The sequence below is a fragment of the Eutrigla gurnardus genome, assembly GCF_963514095.1.
Source record: "Eutrigla gurnardus genome assembly, chromosome: 4".
Taxonomy (NCBI): Eukaryota; Metazoa; Chordata; class Actinopteri; order Perciformes; family Triglidae; genus Eutrigla; species Eutrigla gurnardus.
Genome location: NC_139918.1, coordinates 26,037,313 through 26,063,954, shown reverse-complemented (window position 1 = coordinate 26,063,954; position 26,642 = coordinate 26,037,313). Strand labels below are relative to the sequence as shown.

Below are 26,642 nucleotides of genomic sequence, written 5' to 3'. Positions count from 1 at the left end.
AAATAAATAAATAAGTGTTGAAACTTATGCAACATCTTTAGTGTTAATGTGTTTGATTGTTGCCTTATTTTTCCTATATTTATCGATGTGGCTCAGGAAACTTCACAACCTTACAAATCTGCACTATTTTCATAATCTCGTAGGACTGCTGGTTGATTATTTTGTCCAAATGACCCACAAAACTTCAGCTGTACCCGACATCTAAGAAAGAGGGAAAATAACATATTGGTCATATTGGTCATATATGCTGTAAGTGTGCTATTATTTCCCCAATTTAAAAAAAAAAGATATAAATATATAATATGTTTTAATTGTGGAAATTTTATATATATATATACACACACACACACACACACACTAGCCATGAGATTTACATATATAAATAAATAAATAAGACTTTAGTGCCCTGTTCTCATCAGGTTTCTTATGTAAAGAGAAAAAACACCCCTGACCCTGACAGTGTTTTTGCTGACTCGGCGCCCTGATAAACGGAGAACACAACATCGTGCTCTTCTCTCTTCCTCCGTTGCGTAACAGTTTGTACTTTTGCTCAGGGTGAACGCCTGTGTGAGACGGTTCTTCTACATGCTGCAGCCTTCCATTATTGATTATGTACTACTCACCATGTGCTCAGCTGCAGCAGGGCCGCTCACACTAATCCCCTAATAATAGGCAGAAATACTGGACTCAACAGAGTCTCTCTGGGCCGAGTGACACTGAGGTTACTCTATCCACCAACAATAAGTTTGGGAAAGATAACCGTCAGTCTCTTCTATGTGACGACTGTTGAATATTTAATCATGCACTGTGTGTCGTCTACCTGCAGCCGGCTGTACCATAAAAAAAAATAGTTAATTCAAATATTTTAAAATAGATAGAAACAAGGAAACTGGTTTCACAAAAAGTGGGGAAAAAATATACAATGAATCAAAGAAAAGTATCACGAATGAAAGATCCTGATTAACTCCAAGAAGTACAATATAATAATAATTAATCTAGCAAACGTATAGTTCACAACATCATAAAGTAAAATACAGTAAATGTAAGTGAATGTGTGTGTTTGCTTAGTCACGTTGTCACGATGTCAACCGCGATGGATCTCTGCCAGTGGGCGTTGCTATGGCGACAGAATGTTCATCTGAAACCAACCACCAGAATAATTAAACATTATCATGAATACACAACCGTGGTCAAGCAGCTGCGGATGTCGTGTTGACTGTGTCATGGGTCACATACTAACACACACATGAGTGCAAGCACACACACACACACACACACACACACACACACACACACACACACACACACCTGCCTGCCCTATCCTCTACAGTATGTCGTCTCCTACATACATCGGCAGAGCTATTGTTCTATACTTCCAGGTGCAGGTCACCCTATCCCCCCCTTTAATTATGCACACTAAGAAGGACCCCCGTCTGAGGTTCTGGTCCAGGTGATGCGGCTCCTTATTGGCTGCTCCGGACTAAAGACACAACACCTTTCTGGATTTTCTGCCTGATGATGATGATGATGATGACGACACGGTTTCTGGACCATCTTGTGAGTACTGCATGCATACTGATGCTATAAACTGAATTTATATATAGTTATGCAATCTGTTTTTAGACATATTGTAACCTGTCATTTAGCAGCAAAGCCGAACAAAGATCAAATTAAATCTATTTTTCAAGAACAAGACAAATGACACAATGTTTTAGTTAAGTTACAGGTGGAAATATGGACGAATGCACTATATGGTCGACTATGAAGTTTGATGAATTTGCAAATGTCTTGTCTTTTCAAGCGCCAAACAAATGTGATGCATGAATTAAATTCACCTGGACACATAATGAAATCATTGCACCTGGTCAAACGTGATGACTGATGCATTTAAATAGGATTGTGTCTGAAAACAAAATATTCCAACTTTATGGGCAGCAGTGTATGCATTTACAGGATCACATTAAAGTGATCCTGTAAATGCATACACCCCCCTCCTCCCAAAAAAAAAAAAAATTCAAATATCAAATATGTTTAACCCTCTCTGGTACGCATTATAATATAATTGAGGAAAAAAATATGATATATTTTATATATATGTATATATAAACACACACACACAATTTGGGAAGTTTTACCTGCTTTAAATTGGAAACGTTAACAATATCAATATACTTTTTTTAAATTAGTTTTATATTTATTTATCTTTTAAACGTTTTTTGCCTCGAGGCAACATTGTACCGTAATGGACAAAATGAAACATTTTATATTTTGATGGAGAATTTTTTTTTTTAATTGAAAACATACATTTCTTTAATCAAACTTGACCAAACAGATGTATCCGTTTTTTAAAAATGCATTACTCATATTATAAGCTTCCCCTCTCACAGGTGGGATTAAGATATTAAGATGCATTTACAAAGCCAGCTGCCACTAACAATGCACCTGTATTCTTATAGAATAATTAGGACACTAATTATCTGTGTAGTATTCGGCGGTTGAGTGGCGTGGAGCTGCTGAGAAAGTCCCGTGAATCAGTGAGGTTACCTGAAGCAGGATATCAAGTCTCACCAAAACCCCGAACACACTTTCTCCTGCGCTCGGCGGGGGGTACGCTACCTCACCGGCCGGAGTCCTGTTTCACCACCTCGTGTTTTCATCCCGAGTACTACGAGCTGTGGCTTGTGTTCTTTAGACTGAGCAATGCGTGGCATCACAGGGTCTCTTAGAAGATTGCTTTGAAATGGTTTCTACTCACGGCTGTGTGTCACGTTTCCCTCCAGGAGGCGGGTCCTCCTCTTCTTCTTCTTCTTCTGCTTGTTTGTTACCGGATTGTAATCTCCTTGTCATTTTCAGAAAGAGGAGCTCCGGCTGCTTTGAACGTCCCGGCTGTGAACGAGGACGAGCCGACATGGAGAACAGCAAGGTGACCCATCATCAGTGCAGGGACTCTGAAATGACAGTAGGAGGCTTTAAGCTATCACACGCAGGTGTAGCTAGAAAGATTATCTCTAGTTAGATCTCCGACAGGTGTGTCTGCAAAATACACACCACGATGGGACACCAGGTGTCGTAAAACATACTTCATTCTCACTCAGAAACACGATGATGCAGAAACGGGAAGTTGGTGTATGAGACACGTCAGTGGCAGAATAAAACACACAACATTCGCAAAAGGTGTTTTGAGAAAAATGTGAGTCACTGCATCCACGAGAGGTCCTTCAGAATGAAGCCATAACTCACCACCTAAAATATTATGCAGTTTGCTGCAGCAGAACGTGAGATTAGCTGTGGACGGACACAGCGGAGTCATTCACGCACGCACACATGACACAGATCACATGATCCTCCTGGTGTAGACACCTCTGGTACTAACTTCACTAATTATTGCATTCTTCTTCTATTATTATTATTATTATTATTATTATTATTATTATTATTATTATTATTATTAATAGTGATAATAATAATAAAACATCAACATTATCAAGAAAAATAACAAATCCCTACAAAGATGGACTGTTCCTTTAAGCACGGCTCGTCCCTGTGTGTGTGTGTGTGTGTGTGTGTGTGTGTGTCCAGCAGCCAGTAAAGGAAGTGCTCCCCCTCCCTCGCCACCCTTCCCCACTTCCTGTGACCTCTCCCCCTCCGACCGCCGCTGCCTCCTCAAAGAAGCCTCCCTCCGGCTCCATGCAGCATCTCCAGGTGGCCTCGTCAGGTGACTCACCGGGACGCCACACGTTTACATGAATCACAACACTTGACACATAACTGGTACTTTGATGATATAAACTGCATTATGTGTGTTTGCAGTGGTGACCTCGTTCAGCCATCTGAAGCCTCCGGAGAGAGATCTCACCCTGATGTCCCACATCAAGTCCATTAAGTCTCTGAGGCACGCCGGCTTCACCGCCGTCTTCACTGGACAAGCGGTGAGCCGGTGGGAACGACGTTTTAGAAAGTGCAGAAGAAACCACACAAACAAAGAGGGCTGATAATGCCTTTGAAAATGCAATGGGATTTTTATCTATTGTTTTTGGTCAAACGTGATTACAGATGCATTTAAATAGGAATACACAGAGGATTGTGTCTAAAAACGAAATATTCAGGCTTTGTTGGCAACAGTGTATTTACTAAATTTAGAGTTTTAGGACCACCGGTGCACAGTTGGTGATAATACAGGTTATGTGTTTGAGATTTTCATGTCAGTGATGTTATTTTCACAAATCCATGGCTGACAGAAGCTGGATGGCGAGGAGACGCTGGAGGAGCTTCCTGCCGTCGATGTGATCCTGGCCGACATCGACTGCCTGGTCCCGACCCACGACCAAGCCGGCCGGCCCATCGCGGAGTGGAAACGGCAGGTGATGGTGCGGCAGCTGCAGGTCCGGCTGCTGGATGACGAGGAGCAGCGGAGAGAGGTAAACGAAAATCAAACAAAGGTCGCTCAGCAAAGTCCAGACTCTTCTCCGTTCTGGTCCTCAGTGGTGGAACGAACTCCCGACCAAGGTCAGGACAGCAGAGTCACTGCCATCTTCAGAACTTCTATGTTCTTTTCTATAGCCCTTTGATCATAGCACTGTTGTTCTTAAGGTATGTTTGCTGAACAGCTACTCAGACGAGGACCTAACACTTGTTCTATTTTTTAGCTCTTACTTTATCGGCAAAGTACAAATGTACTTATTGTCAGTCGCTTTAGACAAAAGCGTCTGCTAAATGCCCTAAATGTAAATGTCATGGGCTGTGTGTGAGTTTGTGTCAGGCGACGACCTCTGCTTCTGAAAAGTGATGCATTCTTTGACAAAATCACCTCTCAGGACTCTTTGCTAAATGAACCTCTTCGTTCCCCAGCAGGACCTGAGTCATGACTGCACACCAGTGGACGGCTGGAAGTATTCCCAAGCCCACAACGCCGTCTTGGGGCCGTTTGGCGAGCTCCTGACGGAGGACGACCTGCTGTACCTGCAGCAGCAGATCGAGACGGTTTCCCTGCAGGAGCGCTGCCGGGCCTACGAGCTGGAGCTGACCCGGCTGACCGAGGAGCTGAGGGCCATCTTACCCGATCCCATCGTCAACATCTCTCTCAACAAAGAAGTGCTGCAGAAGATGGACGCCGAGGGGGGGATGCACCTGGCGTTGCCCGGCTGGTGCAGCCGCGTCTCGGAGATCGTGAAGAGCATGTCGGTGCTGGTGGCCAACCTGACGCCCACCACGGATGAAGGCGGGGAGAGGAGCACGGTGGAAGGCATGATGGAGGAGATGAAGGGTGTCAGAGGTGGGGGTTTAGGCCAGGGATCGGATGGACCGGGACACGAGACGGTGCATGGCGAGTCCTCCGGTGGATGTCGGATTCCTCATATAGGGATGGCGTCTGCTTTTAGCCATCGCCTGGAGACCAACAGCTACAGCAGAGCGCGGCGGGAGAGGGCGGAGCAGGAGATCCAACGGTCTGGGGTGTCGGTCAGAAACCTCCGATCCAACTTCGAAGGTCAGATGGGTTGTGTTTATCCCTTCGCCGGCGTCGTGATCGGAGGCCAGGGTTCCAGCGGCCCGATGAGGTTCGGAGGAGTAAACGAGCAGAATGCAAACACAGCAGGCCTCGGCCCCGAGCTGAGCCCCTGTGACGCCTCTAAACAGCCCGTGATGGAGACCACCAGTCTGAGGAAAGAGCGTATCGTGGTGCTGTTCCTGAGCCACTGGAAGAAATCTGCCTACGCTATTTCCGTGAGAGCGGTGAGGCGGAGGCAGGGGCAGGAAACGCCGTCGGAGGGAGTGACGGGAGAATCGCCCCGGCAGAAAATCTCCTCCATGTTTCAATTCTGCAAACAGCGAGCGGCTGTGGACAAGACGCTGAGCTCCTGGAGGAACAAACTAGCAGTCAAAGAGGCACAGAAGTCCCGTCACTCCTCACAGAATCCACCGACCTTCTCCCCGGAGCAGTTCCTGCCGGACGTGGACGGCGCCGCGGTGACCCACGACAGCTTGACCCTTGACCTCTTCATGCTGGGATACTTCCACATCTTGGAGCAGGAGCTTCCGCCCGAGGAGAGGAAGATGAGGCATCTGCTCTGCTTCGAGGTCTTCGACCACGTCGGCGGTTTCTCCTGGGAGATGGTGCGGGACTTCCACAAGGCGGTCCTCCAGGAAATCCGGGCCGGGACCCGGCGGTGGAGCGACGGCTTCGAGGACATCAAGTTCCGGTTCTTTGGGGACTCGAGACCGTGTCGCTGTCCCTCATCATCACCATCGCTGCTGTCGGACTCCAGACTCGTACCCAAAGTGATCGTTGAAACTGCGACTCCAGACGAGGGCAGCAGCGACACGGACTTCTCTTGTTTCAACAACGAAGACATTTGTAAATACATCGACCGCAGCTTCGCTTTCTGGAAAGAGAAGGAGGCGGAGCTGTTTGATTTTGAACATTAGTACGTACAAAATCACGACATGTTGGTGTGTTTATTTTTGGTTAACGGAATAAAATTCTATTGAGAATGCATTATTATTGTAAACCTAATTGATAAATACAGTTTTATAGTAGTTTACATCCATTCATTTTGTTGCAGACACATTTTCATTGATTTAAACAACTAATCATACTAATTCTAATAATCATACATCATATTAATATATATTTATATATATGATGAAATGTTTTGTCAGAACATTTTCAATCTGTCTAGCTGTCAAATAAAAATAGAGTAGAATATTTGTGGTGAAATATAAGTATAATGTACTTAATCTACTAAGTAAATCCAATGATAAAGTATAAAACTCGTATACATGTAGGCTGGTTTTACGTCACCAAACCTCCATCATGCATGTTATCTTCTATCGACATAAACATCGGTGTCGCTTCGTTTCCTCCACAAAAAGGTGACGGACTGAAATAGGTGAGGTCGCGCAGGCGCACAAGCTCCCCTTGAATTGACAGGAGGATGCTGAGCTGCATTCCCATCATTCTGTGAGGAGAGGAGGATCCCCCCCCCCCCCCCCTCTGCGCACCCACAACGCAGAAGACGACGAGCGATAAGAACATTATCCCAAAGCAAGCGTCCACGTTGAAGCCCTTTATTTCCGCCACCATGTCAGCTGGAGGAGACCTGGGGAACCCTCTGAGGAAATTTAAACTGGTGTTTTTGGGCGAGCAGAGCGGTGAGTCACAATCTCGGGGAAGGGTCGATGTTATCCTCCATGCCAAACATGCGTGTATGCAGAAGGAAGGCCACGGAGGGGATCCTTGTTGATTTGAAAGTTTTAACCGGATCTTCCTCTTTTCCCTCATCTGACGCCCATGCACCTTTTTTTTTCTGTGTAGAAAATCTGTGTTGAAATCTGATTAACCGAGGAGGAAGAGAGAAAAAAAGCGCATGCATGTGAAATTAGGTTAAATTGAACGTTCACTTAAAAACACGATGTTTGCTAGATATGCTGGATTATTGCTGCGTGGATCATAATTCGCATTGTTTTAAATGGGGATGTTTTGATGTGCTGCAGTGACCGACACAGCCTGTTTCCACATAACCGGTTTATTTCCCCTCACGTCGCTTATTTTTCTCCCCCCAGCCGTTATTATCCCATCGCATGACACGCGTGTGATCTTTTCTGTCCACCTCTCGTCTTTAAATGCGGCTGTTTGTCCTTTTCTAAGCGGAGAGGAGATAATAAACAGTCCCCATGTGTCAGCTGGGACACACCCTAGGCGGCCGATGTCTGTGTAGCATCTCCGAGCCTCGCAGTCGCCGGTTCGGTCCCCGCACATAATCATAGAAAAAAACCAATAGAAAACGGGCTTGACAGCGCCACAACATGATTTTATGTATTCAATAAGCCAATCTGTTCGGGGGTGAGGATGACTGTGTGTGTGTGTGATTTGACTGTGATGGCACACATTGGGGAGGGTGCTGCTGATCGATAATGGTTTAGCGCTGTGAAGCTGAATACGTGTTCAGACATCAGACATCCAGAGTGGCAGCAGAGAGGCTCTATCCCACCAACATACAGCAGCATCTACATCATGTGTGTGCGTGTGCGTGTGTGTGTGTGTGTGAGGAGGCTCTATGTGGAGCACAAGCCTTCCCTGTGTGTGTTTGTGTGGCCTGCACTGCAATGTTGCTGTCCGTGGTGCTGAATCTGAGGCCTGGCTGGCCACTGCCCATCGCTGGCTTCAAAAACGACTGCTGTCTGCACACACACACACACACACACACACACACACACACACACACACACACACACACACACACACACACACACACACACAGAGCCCGGGGCCTGCTGGAGGAAAGTCCGCTCCTCACTCACACATATGTAGATGCCATGTAAGATGATGTTTAAGGTGGGTTCACCTTCACGAGAAGTCGCCATCCGGCTTTTGAGCTGCTGCTAAATGTGTTTTTGTGTCCGCTAAAGAACGGCCTTGTGCATTTATATATTATATATAGGGAGGAGTACGTATGTATACATGGGCTAGTGTCACATAACGCAGCATTCGTAGCCTAATCAGTGTTTGCAGTGCACCTCCATGATGGGCCTTCAAACAAATACAAAACAAATCATTACTCACTAATAATAATCATCAAAGTAATTTGATAATCGTTCAAATCATTCAATTTGAGGTGAAAAGGTCAAATATTTGGAGGGTGGATTTATTATTTCTGCTTTTCTATCTTGACTAAACGAGATGTTTTCACGACGCATCGCAGACCAAACGCTGAGTCGTCGCATCGCAAGGGGACCGATGGATCATTTGATTATGAAAATGACGTTGTTGGTCACCTGACAAACCGTTTCACATTGGTTTGGTGGGGAGGAACATCTGTTTCAGCAGTGTGACAAAATGCTTTTATTGAATCACTGTTAAATCTATGATTGACATGCCTGATGTTTGCCTTTAGCATAGAAAATGTATGTATGTATTACAGAAGAAACAGAGACATTTATTACATTTTGAGGATTTTTATGGAAAATGTACTGAATTATGAGGCAGATTCTGTTCTTCCGTGCATGATATGGGTTTCCTTTCAGTGGGTTTCTGTAGTCTCATAGTGAGGGTTGAATGTTACATTGTCATTCTGTCACACCAAGGAACACAATGGACACCCATTTTTATGAGTTTATACGTCAAGGAAATGATGTTTTTTATCATCTGTACTATCTTCTATTCTAAAATATTCCCCCCTCTGTTCTCTCTTCTAGTGGGGAAAACATCTCTCATCACTAGATTCATGTACGACAGCTTCGACAACACGTATCAGGTGAGACTCCAGAATCATAAACATCAGAAAACATCAAAGTTATAGATGTAGAAGAATGTAATGCATGACATGATGATTCGTTGTGGTTATTAACTGCACCTAAAGGAGTGATGGTGGATTCTATAAAGTCTATTTCTATATTTCTCACCATATTTATGAACAATGTTTTAACTTATCATCGTCAAATGTTAGATATTAAGTCTTCTGGGTGATGGGAGAGTGACTGAATAATGTTTTAGGCCAAACATTCCGGCTTGATATACAAATAACGAATCAGGATCCAAATAAAATCAGTTAATTTGAATGTTGTCAATGCGACGGTCAAAAGGAAATGTTATTACAGCAAAAAGAGAATCCCCATTATTCCGTCCCTTAGTTAGCTACATAACAAGTCTGAATGACTGAGCCCAGAGGGCGATACAAATGAAATTAGTTTTTCTGTCTGATTCAATTTCGGTTCTTATTGGCTGTTTTTTTTTTATTTTTCGTGTTTTTGCTCCATTTAAACAACAGTCAATCTGCGAGGAACGACAGATGGTGCAGAGGACGTTTAGCTCTTTAAAGTCTGGGTAATACTGATTATTCCCCCTTTTCTCTTGTGTTCTCTCTCCACTGCAGGCGACCATTGGAATAGACTTCCTATCAAAGACAATGTACCTGGAAGACCGAACGGTAGGAATCCTTTATTACTCATTACAAACTCACAGGAGGAACTTCCATCCGGAGTCAGAAATGTCCCAACTTTCCCTCTCCTTTCACTAATCTTTGATTTGATTTGCTTCATTACTTCTCTCTTCACAGACTAACACGATTATCCTGTAGGTTTTTTTTCCTGCTAGTAATAACTTTGGGTTTTCAGGCCCTAAGAAGTGGAAGCCTTTCCCGTGACTCATCTGCCTTAGCTAGTATTAATACTGCTTCTTTGTCAGGATAGGATGCTCCGTCAGCCCGCACACAAGCTGATTCTGGCTTATCCCACCCCGTTGGATGTGTACTTACGAGGCATTACGCCTGTATAGTGTGTGTGTGGGGTATGATGCTTAATATGTGTGTGTGTGTGTGTGTGTTAATGCAGGTAAGGCTGCAGTTGTGGGATACTGCCGGACAGGAGCGTTTCAGGAGTCTCATCCCCAGCTACATCCGAGACTCTACAGTAGCCGTGGTCGTCTATGACATCACAAGTGAGCAGCGACCTGCCAATTCACCTACGAGCATGTATGTGTTGTGTGTTTTTATCGCCGTCGGACGCCGTGAAGAAGCTCTATTTGCACGCAGGCCTTTTTAACAGCATTCAATCCCCCAGAAGAGATCGCCTTTAAAATACGAGTCTGGTCTCCGCAGATGTGAACTCATTCCAGCAGACCTGCAAATGGATCGACGACGTCAGGACAGAGAGAGGAAGTGACGTCATCATCATGCTCGTCGGCAACAAAACGGATCTGGAGGAGAAGAGGTGAGCCGCGGCTGATGCGCGTCTTTGACGTCATATTTGTGTCGTCAACGGCAACATGGCATATGATGATGTGATGCCCCCCCCCCCCCCCCCGCAGGCAAATCATGATCGAGGAGGGGGAGCAGAGAGCCAAAGAGCTGAACGTCATGTTCATCGAGACCAGTGCCAAGACGGGCTGCAATGTCAAACAGGTGATCCCTGCAGTTTCCACACATTTCCCAGCGAATCTGATTTATTTATTTTCTTTGGCGTGCCTTTCCTCGTGTGTCCCTCCAAGGTGATCGAGTCACCGGCGTGACAGTGTGCACATCCAACCCTCGTGGGAATACCGGACAAACGTAGCAAACACACTCAAGACTGCAAGCTCCACAAAACGGCTCCGTTATTAAATTAATCAGGAGAGAAAATGCATTAAAACATATTTGCACAAAGGGGCTGTTATACGTATATAGGACACATTTAATCTTTGCACATTTCCAACCCTCCTACTCGGGTTATCCTCTCTTGCATGCTCTCCTCCCTCTACTCTGAACCCTTAACTCTCCCCTCCTCTGCTCCTCCCCCTCCTCCCCCCTCCTAGCTGTTTCGTCGGGTTGCAGCAGCCCTACCTGGGATGGAAAGCTTGGACGACGCAAACCCTGAAGGCAGTATCCTTTACAGCCTCTTTGACTCACTGTGCCGGCAGCCACACGGCTAAGAATCAGGCAGCTTATTTTTTTTTTTGTAATCTCTTAGTTGGTTGTTGGCGCTCGTACAAACGGATCGCCCGCCCTCCCGTCTGCCGAGGCATCGGCCATTAAACCTTTTTTTGCTTCATAGAGAGGATGCACATTGTGGCACTGAATCACGGGTGTCTGGAAAGTGATGGCAGGATGGATGAGGGACTAATAAATTAAATGCAAATTCAATATCTTCTATATTCTCTACATCCATCTGTTTAAGCATTTAATGATGCAACTAGCGTTTGATAACAGCAGAAAATCACAGAGTAAATATTTAGTATATATGGAGTATCATTAAAATACTCACCAGGAAAGAGCTCAGGGAATACCAACATTGTGTTTAAGAGGAACTAAACATAAATGATGACTATTTATTTAATAGTTACACACTGCAGTGATATTATTACTGGGTAACAAGAAAAAAACATTTGGTAAACAGGGGTGACATTGTTAATATTGCAAAAAGTGAAATATTGTAAAAGATAAAATAAATATATTTAAATATAATATATAAAAATAATAAGTAAAAATAGTTTTTTTTTAATTCCAAAAAGTAAAATATTGCTATTATCATTATTCCTATTGTAGGAATTATTATGGATTGGCAACAAAACATTAGGCAAAGCCTTAGCTATTGAAATAATTTTAAAATGATAAATAAAATGTATTATTTATTATAAGAAAAATATTATAACAAAGATACACACATTTTGTAAAAATACTAAAAAGAAACTACACTACCCGTCTCCCAAGTGTTTTAAACGGGCTTTAAATTCACAATGAACACAAAGAATACATGCACGTCATTCTGTAATCGGTTTGAAGCAGCAGAGAATGACGTATTGGATTGATAGATGAATGAAATAGTAGTTAAATCAAATATAATACTGCAGAAATGATCTTTGGGATCCCATGTTCTAAGTATTTAATTGGTGACCTACCAAATCATTACCTCACCTGACTGTGACATCATAATATTTGACTTTCATCTCTTCGACCCACCTTTCCCTTAACGGGCCGATTCCCAGTGATTGACATCAAGCTGGACAAGCCGGCGGAGCCCACCGTCCCCGAGGGCGGCTGCTCCTGTTAATGCAGAGCTGAGGTCGGACAGCTCCCTTCACACCATAGGCTTGTTGTGTTGCTTACTACCGGTTAGCTTCCAGTTGACTTCTCTGATTGGATATGGGACGCGGGGCCTTGTATCTGATTGGACAAATCAAATGTTATCTTTCAGCTTGTTCAGTTGTAAAATATTGTATACTTTGTCAATATGTAAGTGACTGGAGGAGAAAAAGGGAAAAAAAACAACAACCCCAACAACAACGACAACAACAACAACCAAATGTTGAAATGAAAACCAAAAAAAAAAAGAAAAAAAAAAGCAGTTTTGGAAAAATTATGAAGGAGAAAAACAGGACAACCAACGGAATTCTTTTCGCTGTTATGTTTTGTATTTTTTATATATAAAAAAAGGGAAAGCACCAAAAATGATGCCTAAACAAACATAGAAGGAGAAATAGTTGGAGGGGAGGGGGGGAGGGGAGGGGGGGTCGGCCATTATTCTCGATGGCCCCCGAACACGTCTGAATGTCTGCAGCACGCATGCACGTTGATCTGATCTTTGACCTTTGACCTTTGACCTTTTGGCCTGCCTCTCCAGGGTGTTCCACGCTCTGGAAGGAAGGTCGACTATCTTAGAATGTTTTATAGCATCTCTCTCTCTCTCTCTCTCTATCGCATCTCATGACAAAAAAAGTGTATCTCATTTGATATTCCCACACAAGAGTCAACTTTCAGTAGGTTCACTAACAGTAGCTGTGAAAAATGTGGCACTCTATCTCTCTATGGGTTTAACTTTTATAGAACAAACTGTACTGTGGTTTTAAAAAAAGCAAAAAAAAAAAAGAAGTTATGAAAACTTACTATCACACCCCCTCCCTCTGACCCCTCCTCCCCCTCTCCTCTTCTCCCCCGAACCCCCTCCCCCCCCCCCCCCCCCCCCTCCCTCCCTCCCTTCATCCCGGTAACCCACATATAACGATCCACTGTAATGCACTGCACTGTATATAATAATGTAATATGTATGTTGTGAACGTCCCTCTGTAGAAGTGGTCCTTGTTCACCAGTATGAATAATGTAATAATGTTTAATGATTAATAAATTACAGATTAAAGGGCTTCACTCTCCTAACCATCATCATGTACCTGCTAGCACAACGGTCTGCTCTATTCAGTCCTGGATTTCATGTCTGCTTTTACTAAAAGTGTTGCTCCTTCCACGGTTTTACAAAGACCAGTTACTTTCCACAAAAAGTCATTGATAGAAAATGTTTCTTCAACTCTCTCTGAGTAAAGTTGCACAACGAGAAGGCAACGCACCTGCTGGCAGCAGTATTTCTAATTGCATGACATAAACATCATTGCTGTTGTTTAAAGAGGACCTATTATGCTTTTCTGCCTTCGCCCTCCTTTCCCTTAGTGAAAGATCTCCAGAGTAACTCTCCCCCAAACAAACACCACTCCTGAACTCCTTGAAACTGGATTGAAATATAAACTTTTCCTCTGTAAAAGTGTGTGAGCTCACAAAAGTAACACATTTGCATAATATCCGACCGCTAGTTTGACACGCCCTCAAACACAGCAAGTCATAGTGGAGCTGAAAATGCCCTTTGTGTAGGAAGAAGAGCTGAAGAAGAAGGAGAAGTGGCTTAACCTCATTTTTTATCAGCAGCTCCAGTTATCCGGTTATGGTAAGGGGGCGTGACATTGCTCACGAACACACTAAGCGGTTGACCAATCACAAGAGAGTGTGCAAGCTGGCCAATCAGAGCAGACCTTTGGACAGTGTGTTGAGAATGGGATCTCAAAGAAGAACTCACAGTAACGGAGGTTACAGAGTTTTTGGGCCAGGCGGAAACCTTCTGGTGCTCAGAAAAAGATAAAAGAAAGAAAAATGAAATGCCAAAAACTGCAGTTCCTCAAACAACCACTTGAGAGCATTAGTTTCTCTGTAGGCGTTTTTACACAGAGAATCCTCAATAATCACAGAAGACTCCTCAATATGTCGCAATCGGACCATTTATACTCAACGGTGTCTCCTTTGATACATCATACACTTTTTAAAATCCCCCTGGTGGCGGGTCGCGCACATTACATGTCATCAAAACGTCGACCTTCTGTTTGTGACCTTTCCGCCGAGGCCGTCTCACCTCGTTTCGCCTCTGTGACGGCCTTCGCTGCTGCTCAATATTTAGTTTAGAGTCTTTTTAAGCGTGTACGTCTTTAAATGAGAAAACATGTGACAGCAACAGCAAAATGAGGAAAAATGGTCGATCAACCAACCATATAATCAATCCGTCAATCAGGTAATTGTTCAGCGTGTTAATCATGGCGCTGGTCCTGAGCTCCCCGCTCTGAGACCGAGTCTGAGAACCTGATGGCTGAGGGGAAGTTGTGGTGGAAAGAACCTTTTTCAAGAAGGAAACTGCCACTGTGACGCTGACTTACACTCAGCCGGTCCGAATGTAAGAGGACAGGTATTCCCCGAGACGGACGCCTCGTCATCCGATCCCCCGGAGGACAGACAGGCAGACAGACAGGTGGACGGAGACAGGTGGTGCTGCTGGTGGACACATGAAGTCCACAGAGACGAGAGGCCGACGGTCGAGACCTTCGATGGGGAGTTTCTGAAACCCCCAAAGTGTGTTGAACATAGTGATGCTGTATTGACATGGATTTAAAACCTTACACATAAAAAAAGGACATGAAAGATGGTGACGATCCAATATGGAGATGTTCCTGCCTGAGAAGGACACGCCTCCTCCTTCGGCCAAATACCATCAAACCTCCTTGCGTGACCTCGGGTCCTCTGAGGATCTGGATCACTTCGGATCTGGTTCACACTCCAAGCGGATCATGTCCAGAGTGGAAGCTTTTCGGGAGACGAACCTTCGCTCCCTGCTGAGGGAGCTGAGGACCGATATCGCCATGGCGATCGATGACCCTTTCCCTCTGGTTTACGGCTTGGTGGACAGAAACGTCATCACCGACCAACTGCTGAAGGTAAGAAGACGTTTAATAGAACCTTTTTTATTCCATCTCATCAACCCCACGTTGTTCTCAAAGTCATTCAGATTATAATCCTGGAAACGGGAATATTTAGTTTTATTCAGACTTCCTAGTTCACATACTTGTCGTTGTTTTCACAGGAGACTCTGCAGAAAGAAGGCACAGAGGGGATCCACAAGGCCATGTACTCCCTCCTGTCCTGGGTCCTGGAGCAGAGCAGATCCACCATCCAGGCTTTCTGGAGCAACTTGTCCAAAGACTACAACCTGGACAGCTACCCCAAACTGCAGACGCTGCTCTCCAACCTGCACTCCAGTCTGTATTTCAAGTCTCACTTTAATGTTTTTATAGTATGTTAATCATTTCCACTTGATTGCCGAGTATTTTCTAGGTTGCATCCATTATTCTGATGTATAAAAGCGATATTGATACATAGTATAGAAATCTACAAATTGAGAAATTTTGCTGTAAACTCAAGGAAGATGTTTCATTTAATAATAGGTGGTTTAAAAAAAATCTGAGCAGTTTGGAGTTTGTCAATGTGTAGGAAGTAATTTGGTTGGAAGTAGACTTTACCAGGTCTGTATGACTACATTTAGACTTTACAGGACATCACGCTGCAGCTTCCAGAGGTGAGAAGAGATCTTCCGGAGGCCATAAACCACGTCACCTCAAGAAGAAGAGCCGGGAGGAGAGAGAGACAAAGTCTTTTTCTGCTCTGCATCCACAGTATCATGCAAAGACCAGCGATGGACCAGGTTACTTCCTGCAACACATCCATCTCACCTTCTCACCTAACTAAAAGAAAAAAAATACTATAAAACGAATGTCTTTCCTCCAGGTGGTAAAGTGAGACTGTACAGAGTGAAGAGTGAAGCTGCTGCAGCACCGCTAACATCTGGAAATAGTAATCACAAATCAATAATATTCCAACAATATATACAGTGTTATATATACAGATGTTGATGCATTGAACCCCACAGGTGTTCAGACTCCGGTCCAGAGACCAGCTGCTCTGTCTTCCTCCTCCTCTGCTTCCTCCACGGAGCTGCCGGTCAGCCAGGAGGCTGCAGAGGAGATCCACATCAAACACATGCTTGGCTCCGATAGTAAGTGGTTGTATATCAATCATACCGCCCTGCATCATTAAGGCATTCAATATAATAGTAGAAATAATGATGAATATGAGTATTACAGTGCAGACAAAGCGTAATGTGGAAATGATCAAATTCTTCTATAAGAAAACATCTATTATTCAACAGGAAGTGCCGGAACGTGCCTTCAGGTCGGCGGGGAGTTTTACTCTTCAGAGGAGATGAACGGAGCATCCACGACGGAGCAAGCTGTTACGAACACGTTTCACCACAAGGGGGAGACAACCACAGGCATGGTAGAGGAGCCAGAGCATCCATGCATTCAGCCACCTGCCCTTCCTTTTGTCCTGTGGTGGTGAGTTTATTTGCTTGTGTCCATTTTGTGCAGGTTCAGTACAACGAGGACGAGTGTGCGGTGTGCAGAGACGGAGGGGAGCTCATCTGTTGTGACGGCTGTCCTCGAGCTTTTCACCTCGCCTGCCTGGACCCTCCACTTTCATCCATACCAAGGTGACGAGGCAAATACATAAATCACCGTTCGTCTGTGTGTTATTCTTTCAATACATTAGCTTGTGTGTGTGAGTGTATGTGTGTGTATTACGTTCTTGCTCTGAAAAGATGTCAAGATTCAAAGAGTTCATTATCATACGCACAAGGCGTATAAAAGTATAGTGTAAAAGTATAAAAAAATGTGATAAATAGTACAAAAACAAAGTAATATAAAAGGCAGCATGTAACACAAATAAAACAACAATAAAACCATCCTAATGTAAATGTAAACTGTGCAATTATGCATGTGGAACCGTGCAGTTATAAATATCTTAAACATATCACATTGCACCTTTAATCTGCAGTGGGACTTGGCGGTGTGAACTGTGTTGTGGCCACAGAGTGAAAAGAGAGAACGCCCAGCTGCCTTTACAAGTAAGTGCAGTGTAAGTGCATGTGCATTTTTTGCAATTATTTTTTTCATTCAAAATCTTAAGATTTTCAGATAACAGTTATTGATCTATGACTTACCAAGTTGCAAAGGTGTTGGAAATAACGATTAATGATCTGCTAAATAAACCTCATATTTCCAGTAATTTCCACGTCTTTAATGTTACTCACCTCACGCTCTAAATTTTCATGATATAACGTCTGTCTGGAAAACCTGTTTTTACTCTGCAGGATTTCTTTCAACACTTTAATATTTCATATCACAGCCTCTCATTGCCCATCAGCATCAGCATCCGCAGCAGCAGCATCAGCAGCATCAGCAGCATCAGCAGCATCAGCAGCAGCAGCAGCAGCAGCAGCAGCAGCATCATCAGCAGCAGCAGCAGCAGCAGCAAACAAACACGAGCTCCATCGTGGACGTCTCCTTCTTCTCCTCTCTTTCTCACAAAGGGGTCGCTGCTTCCATGGATGACCTCGGTGTTAGAAACCAGGTGATGATCGTTTGGTCTTTATTTTATAAACCACCTAATGTTACCCCCATTCATTTGACCCCGTCACTGCCACTTGTATAAACAATCGTGTTTTTCTAAAACGTATCCATCCAGTGCTCCGGCGGCGAGGCGTTCAGGATCAGGGAGGTGTGTGGCGTTTGTCACCTGGAGGGAGGAGACTTGACTCACTGCCTCCAGTGTTTGCAGCGCTTCCACATTCACTGCCACTTCGCCAAGTAAGACATCATCCCATCTTCTCTCGGCATCCGGAGGTCACGTGTATACTTTGAAAGATCGACAAACTCTGATCTCAGCCTCGGATGTGATCATCTGTGCATCAGCGTGCACATACAGTACATTAGTATTGATCAACTAACCTGCATTTAGGGTGTGACCATTGCATAGCTAATGGTGACTAATGGAGCAGAGATGCTGCAGCAGTCGGTGTACAGCGTCGAGGAGGTGGAGATCAATGATTTTGCTAAATGCTACCAGAGATACACATGAGAAATGAAACCTGTGTATGTATCTATGTATGTATGTATAGATAGATAGATAGATAGATAGATAGATAGATAGATAGATAGATAGATAGATAGATAGATAGATAGATAGATAGATAGATAGATAGATACTTACATTATTAAACCTGAGGAAAATTCAAGTGGGTAAAGACAAACAATATAGAAAATGACACCACTTCATCCCAGTGCAGGCTTTAAACCAGGAAAAGACAACCATTATGCCAAATTCTGATATTGTGATATCCAATATATGATGATGAGACAATATCGATACATATGCCCTTGTAGCGCCTCTTATTGATTCTTTTTTTCCTCAGTGCTTCTAAGTGATACATGAATGAGGGAATCTAAGCTATGCTTCACCATGTTTTAAATATGAAACCTTCCTCTAACAATCCTCCCGAGTGTTGAGAAGTTGCGTATTGATTGACGGTAATTTGCCACGGAAGAGCATGTCTGACTCAGCCACGGTGTGTTTTGGTGTTTGTTAGAGGGCGATCTGTCTGCTCCTCCTGCTCCCGGCCCTGGGGCGGCTCTGCAGAGACGGAAGCTGAATCATCCAGAGGCTTACAGGTGTGTCTGCACACGTATGTGTGTGTGTGTGTGTGTGTGTGTGTGTGTGTGTGTGTGTGCATCTTCATTATCTGAATACGATGGAGTGTAATCGGTGTTATCTCTCTCGTGTGTCTCCAGATCGCCCCAGCGGTTCAAAACACACTCGGCCACGATCAGAGCTCCTCCGTCCCCCCCGAGCCCGTCCTCCATAAAGACGAGCTGGACTCCATCCTGGGAGACGTGAGTGAGGCTCAGTTACATATAACACAGATGTAGATGTCAAATATAACCGCCATGTCTGACACAAGAGAGCTGCACACAATTAGTGTTTGGTGTCATGGTGGTGTTTGTTTTGTAGTCTACTTTGAATTTCCAGGAACCAGCATCTCTGTATCCACATGAAAATGTTACCACATTATAGAATATGAATGTTAAAACAGATTAAAGATCAAGGAAGAGAGGAGTCGATTCATGACAATCAATACATTTCTTGATTTGTGTGAGGATAGATGGATGGATGGATGGGTGGATAGGTAGGTAGGTAGGTAGGTAGGTAGGTAGGTAGGTAGGTAGGTAGGTAGGTAGGTAGGTGGATGGATAGGTAGGTAGGTAGGTAGGTAGGTGGATGGATAGGTAGGTAGGTAGGTAGGTAGGTGGATGGATAGGTAGGTAGGTAGGTAGGTAGGTAGGTAGGTAGGTAGGTAGGTAGGTAGGTAGGTAGGTAGGTAGGTAGGTGGATGGATAGGTAGGTAGGTAGGTAGGTAGGTGGAAGAATGGGTAGGTAGGTAGATGGATGGATAGGTAGGTAGGTTGTTAGGTAGGTAGGTAGGTATGTAGGTAGGTAGGTAGGTAGGTTGTTAGGTTGTTCTGCTCTTAACAACACAAGAAACGTATCATTTATAAGGAGCAGACTCTACAGCATCCCCTCATCCTTATTCTTTTTATTTTTCAAAATTGTTGCTCACATACGTAACACATTTACAAACTACGGTGAGACGATCCAAGGAGATATATTTCACTTTGTTTCCTGGCTGCACATTTCAGTCGACTCCTCCTGAATCTGCACGTGCTCAAAAGAGTGACCTAAAAAAACAGAACCTGATACATAACGCCGTCACTGCAGTAATAATCTGGTAAAGATTATTGTCATGTGATACCATCAATGTCGCTGACATCATACAGTACATGTTTGCCAAATGATGTCACCAGGACTTTTACTGTCTCAAGATTGATCCTCTGTTGTTTGGGCTCTTTGTTCCTCAGCAGGGCTCCATCGACGGCATCTTGCAGTGGGCGTTCCACAACATCTCCCAGCCTCTCGCAGACTCTCAAGGATGCTACAAGTGACGGACGGATGATCTCCACTCAAGTATGAGCTCTCACAGTCGGACAATATATTATAAAGTATCAATGATGACATGAACGTATAGTTAAATGAACACCATCGACATAGTGGAGATTATTTTCTTGTTTTCTGTCGTGTCTGAAGTATGAAACTGGCTTGATTTTAGATTGAACAAATTCTTTATTGCCTCTTTTCAAACTACTGATTTTAAAATGTGCTCAAATGAACGTTCATGTTAAAACAAAAACGGTAACTGAACTCATTCTTCAGACTCAAATATCTGTGTAACGTGTATGTTCTCCGTTGCTTCCAAATTCCTATTAAGTTCAGTGCAAACAGCCATCCTGTGTTGAAATAATTATTTTATTTTGGAACATGGAACATATGAGCATATGAGCATATGAGCAACGTCTAAGCTAAAATAAAACATCTCTTAAAACAAAAAGTTTACCAGGCGGCAATCTCCAGTTCTGAGAAGTGAAGCCAATGCTGAAGTGCCTTAAACTTGCATTCTCTCTCTTGGCCATGAGGGGGCGCCTCCTCTGGTTGCAAGAAGAAGTCTGATTGCATGGAAAATATCCCTACTTCTCTGCTTATTAAGCACGTTGTGACTTTTGTCTGTATAAATAAATTGTACTTCGCTAAACATGAGTTTATGGTTTGAATTGCTCGTTTCAAGGATTCTGCAATATGCACGATGTTCATATTGTAAATTATGGTCCCATTTAGAGTCGAATAGACGATAACGCTTCAACGTTTTAGGGCGGGGCGACTTGTGATTGACAAGTCGCTGTCACAGCGTCGTCCCTTCTGTGTTTTTGTGTTACAAGTTTACTGTTAGCTCTAAAACTTTTGTCTTAATGTCTTATCAAACATTCAATTGTACTTTAGCCCCGCCCTCTTCGGTCACTCCTGGTTGCAAAAAGCCAAGATGGCAACTGCCAAAATGCCTCAAGGCATCAATACGGCATTCCCCAAATCAATGGGAGACGTCACCTTGACTCCGCCCACTTCTTACAGTCTATGAGGATGCAGGACATGCTTCTCCTGACAGAGTTGCCATTGTTACTAGCGTTGCTGTAGCAACCATCCTTCACCCACCTCAATCTTCAGGCCATCCTATTTGTTTATCACATTGTGAAACACGTGTGTTTATATTTCGAGGACAGCGGTGTTGGAGGAGATGGTGCACCCTCTGGTTTTAGGGGACCAACACCGATGTCTGCGGCGCTCAAATAGAAGAGACGACGAAAACTTCAACATGTGCACAAAGTGCAAACGCACTCCCGCCGTGTGGTTCCGCAGAAGAAATTCACATTCACACGTTAGACCAGATGGTTTCAATACAATGGTATTGCATGCTGCGTAAGGTATGCATGCTGCGAAATGCCTCTGTTTAACAGGAATTCCTTGAAGACTATCACTTAGATGTGGAATGTTGTTTTTGTCATGGGATTCAGGAGTTTTAGCATGACTGCCAGACGGATGGAGCTCGGCCAGGCAGATTTTTCTCCCTTCGGTATTCAGTTGCCATGGCTCTCGGCCCCTACAGGCCCAAAACAGAGGATGAGAAACATGTTCCAGTGTGTGTGTGTGTGTGTGTGTGTGTTTCCATGCATGTGTGTCCCTGTTTGTTTATGAATCCATTTTCTAAATGTTCATGAAACATCCTGCATACTTGAGGCTCCGTGTCCCTGCAGGCAAAGCAACAGCGCCGACGGACAGACTTCTCTTTGACTATCTGCAAAGATAAGAGATGCAATGAGAAAATACACAAGTTGTGTGTGTGTGTGTGTGTGTGTGTGTGTGTGTGTGTGTGTGTGTGTGTGTGTGTGCTCCATTCTGATTGCCTGTCCAAATTGCAGTCGTAATGATTTTCCTCATCCTGGCCGGAGTTTTATATTTTGCATGAAAATCTGATTTCCTTTATCGTGTTTCAATCATGACTCCTGTTTTATTTTCACACAGCGTTTCTGGTTCTAGTTGCGGAGACCGAACCCTTTAGAACAAACTTCCTCTTTTCAGAAGGGGAACATCTTCTCACCACTTGGTGGCATCCATCTGTAATCGTTTATCCTGCTCAGTATCTGATTAAACTCGAACAGCCATCGCGACGTGATAAGAGGAAGTATTTCCTTTTACAAAACAACATTTGTGTTCGTAGAAAAAGAGGGAATTGCCCGGATTTTATCAGAACAAAAAGAATTCATCGCACCTACATATTTCTACATCAGAAATACCAATAACATAACACTCAAACGGGCCATTCAGCCGTGTTGCCAGAAGTACTTTTACGTTTTGCTGCTTATACTGTTGTATTTCCTTTTAAGTGAAATAATGAACGCAGAATTCTGAAGATCTGGACACAGGATATACCTGCCAAATGATCTCCGCAAACACTTTGTCTGTGAACTGCTGCTTCTCGGATCAATTTACAAAAACACGAGTTATCTGGAGAGTTATCTCGTGTCTAATCACATCGGCATTTTGTTATCACTTTCAAGTTTGCCGTCGACCTGCTTCTTACTCACCATCTCGGCCGCAGCATATTTTTCTCCCTAATTTAACATATCTTATTTCCTGCTGCGCTGCATTCCCATATGATGTCTAATGAGGCAGATAGGTCACAAAGATTGTGAAGCGCGTTAGTAATGTGTTGTGCAAGGCCCTCGGCCATCATGGGCACACATTGGCCAGATGCTGTTTTAAAGAAATACTTTGACATTTTGGGAAATATGACGCAAGAAAGTCTGTTTGGTAATAAAAAAATACTTTCAACATTATTAGTCTAAATCTGTTAACATGTCTCACTGTTTCAGCAGTGAACATATATATATATTTACTTTTGGATTGTTTCCCAGATGACTGCTTTGGAACGAGAGCGAGTTAAAACACCATTAGTGAGACACATATGAACTGTTTTCTGTGTCAGTGTGAAGGTTAAATTCCTCGAGCAAACACACATCCTGTTACGACTCCGTTGCTCACAGGCCGGGCATTCTTTAGAAAACGATGATAGGTGAAATTCCCACGCTTTGGGCATCCTCTCTGCACAAGTGCGGGCCGGCGTCCAGGTCGTGTTCCTGCCGGGCCGCGAGGCTTCCAGCGCGGCGAGGCTGCTTCCAGTCAGGACCCTCATCGGTCACACTATTGTTGTGGGCAGGAAGCGAGGCGAGGGGCCTCCGTCGACTCGGTTTCAGAGCAGAAAGTGTTACTTCTCTGAGTGATAAAGGCACTGAAGGAAACTTCGGGGTAGTTCTACATTTTGTATACAGAGTTTTTCAGGTATTGGGTTGTTTCCTCTTGAGCTACGGAAGGCTAAATACATAAATACTTTTACTTAACTGCATTTATCGTTATTTTCCAGTTAAGATCAATAATATTGCAATTATCATTTAATTAAATATGACACATTGTTTGAGGATAAACTAGCCAATTAGCTGCTGTATTGAATGAATACAACCCACAACTGCCCCCCCCCCCCCCCCCTCATCTAGATCACTAATGACCTCTAAGGCGTCGTAAAACTTTCTCTTCATCCTAACTCAAAAACACGTGGCGATGAACGAAGTTATGAATGAAGTTATATTTTGCACATAATGTACTGTAATACATGATAGTTCTTCTTTACCTGTAATGGAGTATTTTGCATTGCGTTCATTTACTTTCAGTACTTTGATTTGATTCTTTTTTCACATCTTGCTAGAGGGGATCTAAATAAGCAAACACAATCTTCAAAGTTATTACAATAAAAGTTTAAGTTTTCCAAGTTTATTTTTGATTAGAGCCCCCGTAATATAATTGAGATTGTTTGCTTTGCGATGTTTTTAATCCGGCGAGATGGTCCGGGTCCAAAATTCCTGCGTTGCATAAGAGTGGTTTAAAGTCAATAAGGTCGGAGTTCTTATTTGTGTTTCCTGATCTCACTGAAGTAGATCAGAACATACTGTTAGCTGAAACACACTGCCAACACTCCCACACACACACACACACACACACACACACACACCACCAACACAGTCAGGTCACATGCTTTTCCCCATTCTGCCAAGAACCATTTACCCTCTCCTCTGCTCTCCTGACATGAAGTTTCCACTTTTAGTGAAATGTCAGGCTCACTTTTCCTTCCTGGTTTGAGTGACGCTCCGTCTGAAACCCGACACGAGGCGTGAGTCAAAAAAAAAGATCACTTTGCTCAGCTTTAGGATGCATAAATGCCTTTTTTAATTTATTTATTTTCACCGTGCAGCTTTGAACTGTGACACCGAGCAGCCGCGAACGCAGCCCGGATTAATCCGCCGTGACAGCGGCTCCCCAGAATCTAGCTATTTGTCTAGACGTCTCCCTAATTTGAGGTGGTTTACAGCGATTTATTAGAACTCATGAAGTCACTGTCTGTGGTCGCCGCTTGTCTCTCTGTCTTTCCTTTAGCTGTTTAGAGCAATACGGTCAGCTCTGAAGACAAACCTCTGCAATCTGGGGAGAAAAGTCCAACTCTCTCCCCGTGAGGAGGCCGGATAATGATACGCTGGCAGGGCAGATTGCAGGGTTGCCATCGGGCTGGAACTGTAAACAACGGCGGAGAGAAAACCTCGTTAGGACATTCCAGAAATGTCCTCAACTGGGAATTCTTGGAAGAGCTTCTCTGGTGTTTGCATTCTTCTTCTTGGACGGCAGCGTCTCCTGTGATCGCTGCCTGAGTGAGAACTATACGAGGAGGGACGGAGGCCGGCAGATGTTCAGCACTCCTCTGCAAACTGTCGACTTTGCAGATCCCGACAGTCGTCTGTTAGCACAGTAGTTGTTTGTCCTTAATGATCATGATCAGTTTGACAGTTTACAGAAGATTATGCTCCTTCAGACAAAGCATATAATCTACGACGTTGTGCCGTGTACTGTTTTACTGCATTGAGCTAACATGCTACACTATTGTAACAGTAGCACAAGTGGAGAAAAGTCAATAAAGTGACCCAGTTATGTACATTTAGAGAGCAATATGTAATGAGCTGATATTAGCTAACATTTACACAGTTAAGTAAGACCAAGTAATCGGAGGTTGCTGTCGGGTATAAACAAAAGGGGAATTGATCAAATTGATTATTCCAGTGAGCCAGCCTTGCCAACCTAAATGGAACAGGGCCATAATTAATGTTATTAACTACCTTTGTGTTTACCCTGCAACAATTATGTCAAAATGGATGTGAGCTGCTACATAAGAATCCAGCTTTTTTTTATGTGTTTTATTTCTTCTCTCAAAAGTTTTACATCAACACTTCAAAGCTGCGTTTGTGACCGCCGAGTCGTTGTGTAAATGGAGTCCCTCGTAGTGACAAACCCACAGCATATTATCACCCACTCTGCAGAGCATTTTTAGCATCTTTCTGATCTTTGTTTTGGTTTCGTAGCCTTCAGCTTAACGGTTGGTTCAGTAAGCATCGGTTTCCAAGGTTTGCTGTCAGTATTTAGCAGCTAAAGAGCCGGATATTTCCTTCAGGAGGTGGTGGAGACCAAAACAGTGAACATCGGTGAATATTGGACTAATGTTGGTCAGGTGGCGTTGCTCCGTGTCCGTTGGAGGTGTTTGCTAACGTGTATTATCTTTTATGAGGTGATAATGTAACAGCAAAACATCATTACAGCCATAATTTGGCTGACTGTTAAAGGTGTCAATCTCTATTTATTTTACCCACTTTAGATCACTCATATGTACGACGGCATATGGGGGGCAATATTCTAAGAAAGTCGCAAATTTGTCACTTTGTAAACATAACATCGGCACATATAGCCGATATAATAAGGTTGCTTGGTTCCGCTAGCACTGGATGTTTGCCGTTGCTATGACAACAAGTGAAAGCTACCGCTAGCATCTTAGCCCAACCGCCCCCGATCAATAAACACCCATAAGATGATAATTTGGCCTCATAAATAAAAAATAAAGCCAACAATAACCAATCAACATCATCACCCTAAGGACCTTAATGAGGCGTTGTCACGTTTTTATGCACTAATTAGAAACGTAAATGTGTAAACTGCTTAATTAAATGTTACAGTGGCCCTAATACGCCGTCGTACATATCTGCTTCCCAAACTGCAAAGGCGGCTTTTAAGTTAAAATAAGGTCACAAGTACAAAACTGACCTCGGCGTTTGGAAACTTTTCACAACAATCCTCTCCACGTTGAACGATTGTAGGGCACCG

General features: G+C 43.7%; 3 protein-coding genes across 8 annotated transcripts; all 3 read left to right on the top strand.

Moving 5' to 3' along the window:
* Positions 1 to 2,825: 2,825 nt before the first annotated feature.
* espnlb (espin like b) lies at positions 2,826 to 6,423 on the top strand (the record flags this gene model as incomplete). Its single annotated transcript, XM_084007650.1, has 5 exons — positions 2,826 to 2,923; positions 3,583 to 3,715; positions 3,811 to 3,929; positions 4,239 to 4,418; positions 4,852 to 6,423. Exons 1-5 carry the CDS (start codon positions 2,909 to 2,911, stop codon positions 6,421 to 6,423), a joined length of 2,019 nt encoding a protein of 672 aa, XP_083863776.1. The 5' UTR covers positions 2,826 to 2,908.
* Positions 6,424 to 6,991: 568 nt separating this feature from the next.
* rab6bb (RAB6B, member RAS oncogene family b) lies at positions 6,992 to 13,606 on the top strand. The gene is made up of 8 exons (XM_084007225.1): positions 6,992 to 7,149; positions 9,193 to 9,251; positions 9,870 to 9,923; positions 10,327 to 10,432; positions 10,593 to 10,704; positions 10,802 to 10,895; positions 11,285 to 11,351; positions 12,455 to 13,606. The coding sequence occupies exons 1-8, from the start codon at positions 7,080 to 7,082 to the stop codon at positions 12,517 to 12,519; spliced, it is 627 nt and encodes a 208-aa protein (XP_083863351.1). The 5' UTR covers positions 6,992 to 7,079; the 3' UTR covers positions 12,520 to 13,606.
* A 1,137-nt stretch (positions 13,607 to 14,743) lies between these two features.
* On the top strand, positions 14,744 to 21,078 carry aire (autoimmune regulator). 6 transcript variants are annotated; one of them, XM_084007266.1, is made up of 13 exons: positions 14,744 to 15,490; positions 15,637 to 15,811; positions 16,096 to 16,254; positions 16,338 to 16,403; positions 16,480 to 16,605; positions 16,759 to 16,886; positions 16,979 to 17,100; positions 17,445 to 17,514; positions 17,796 to 18,020; positions 18,135 to 18,256; positions 19,036 to 19,117; positions 19,238 to 19,339; positions 20,363 to 21,078. In XM_084007266.1, the coding sequence occupies exons 1-13, from the start codon at positions 15,215 to 15,217 to the stop codon at positions 20,444 to 20,446; spliced, it is 1,737 nt and encodes a 578-aa protein (XP_083863392.1). In that variant the 5' UTR covers positions 14,744 to 15,214; the 3' UTR covers positions 20,447 to 21,078. The 6 variants fall into 6 exon arrangements, 5 of the variants coding, with proteins under 5 accessions (XP_083863392.1, XP_083863395.1, XP_083863394.1 ...); XM_084007269.1 differs by having other exon boundaries at positions 16,480 to 16,612; positions 16,763 to 16,886; positions 17,853 to 18,020; XM_084007268.1 differs by having other exon boundaries at positions 16,480 to 16,612; positions 16,763 to 16,886; positions 17,835 to 18,020.
* Positions 21,079 to 26,642: the final 5,564 nt, after the last annotated feature.

What these genes read in the sequence shown, in the direction of transcription:
- aire (XM_084007265.1), top strand. Translation starts at nt 15,215, where the DNA reads ATGGAGATGTTCCTGCCTGAGAAGGACACGCCTCCTCCTTCGGCCAAA. An exon ending in GGGAGACAACCACAGGCATG is followed by an intron (nt 16,887 to 16,978) that starts GTAGAGGAGCCA and finishes CATTTTGTGCAG; the next exon opens with GTTCAGTACAACGAGGACGA. An exon ending in ATTCACTGCCACTTCGCCAA is followed by an intron (nt 18,257 to 19,035) that starts GTAAGACATCAT and finishes GGTGTTTGTTAG; the next exon opens with AGGGCGATCTGTCTGCTCCT.
- rab6bb (XM_084007225.1), top strand. Translation starts at nt 7,080, where the DNA reads ATGTCAGCTGGAGGAGACCTGGGGAACCCTCTGAGGAAATTTAAACTG. An exon ending in CGGGCTGCAATGTCAAACAG is followed by an intron (nt 10,896 to 11,284) that starts GTGATCCCTGCA and finishes CCCCCCTCCTAG; the next exon opens with CTGTTTCGTCGGGTTGCAGC. An exon ending in CGACGCAAACCCTGAAGGCA is followed by an intron (nt 11,352 to 12,454) that starts GTATCCTTTACA and finishes GCCGATTCCCAG; the next exon opens with TGATTGACATCAAGCTGGAC.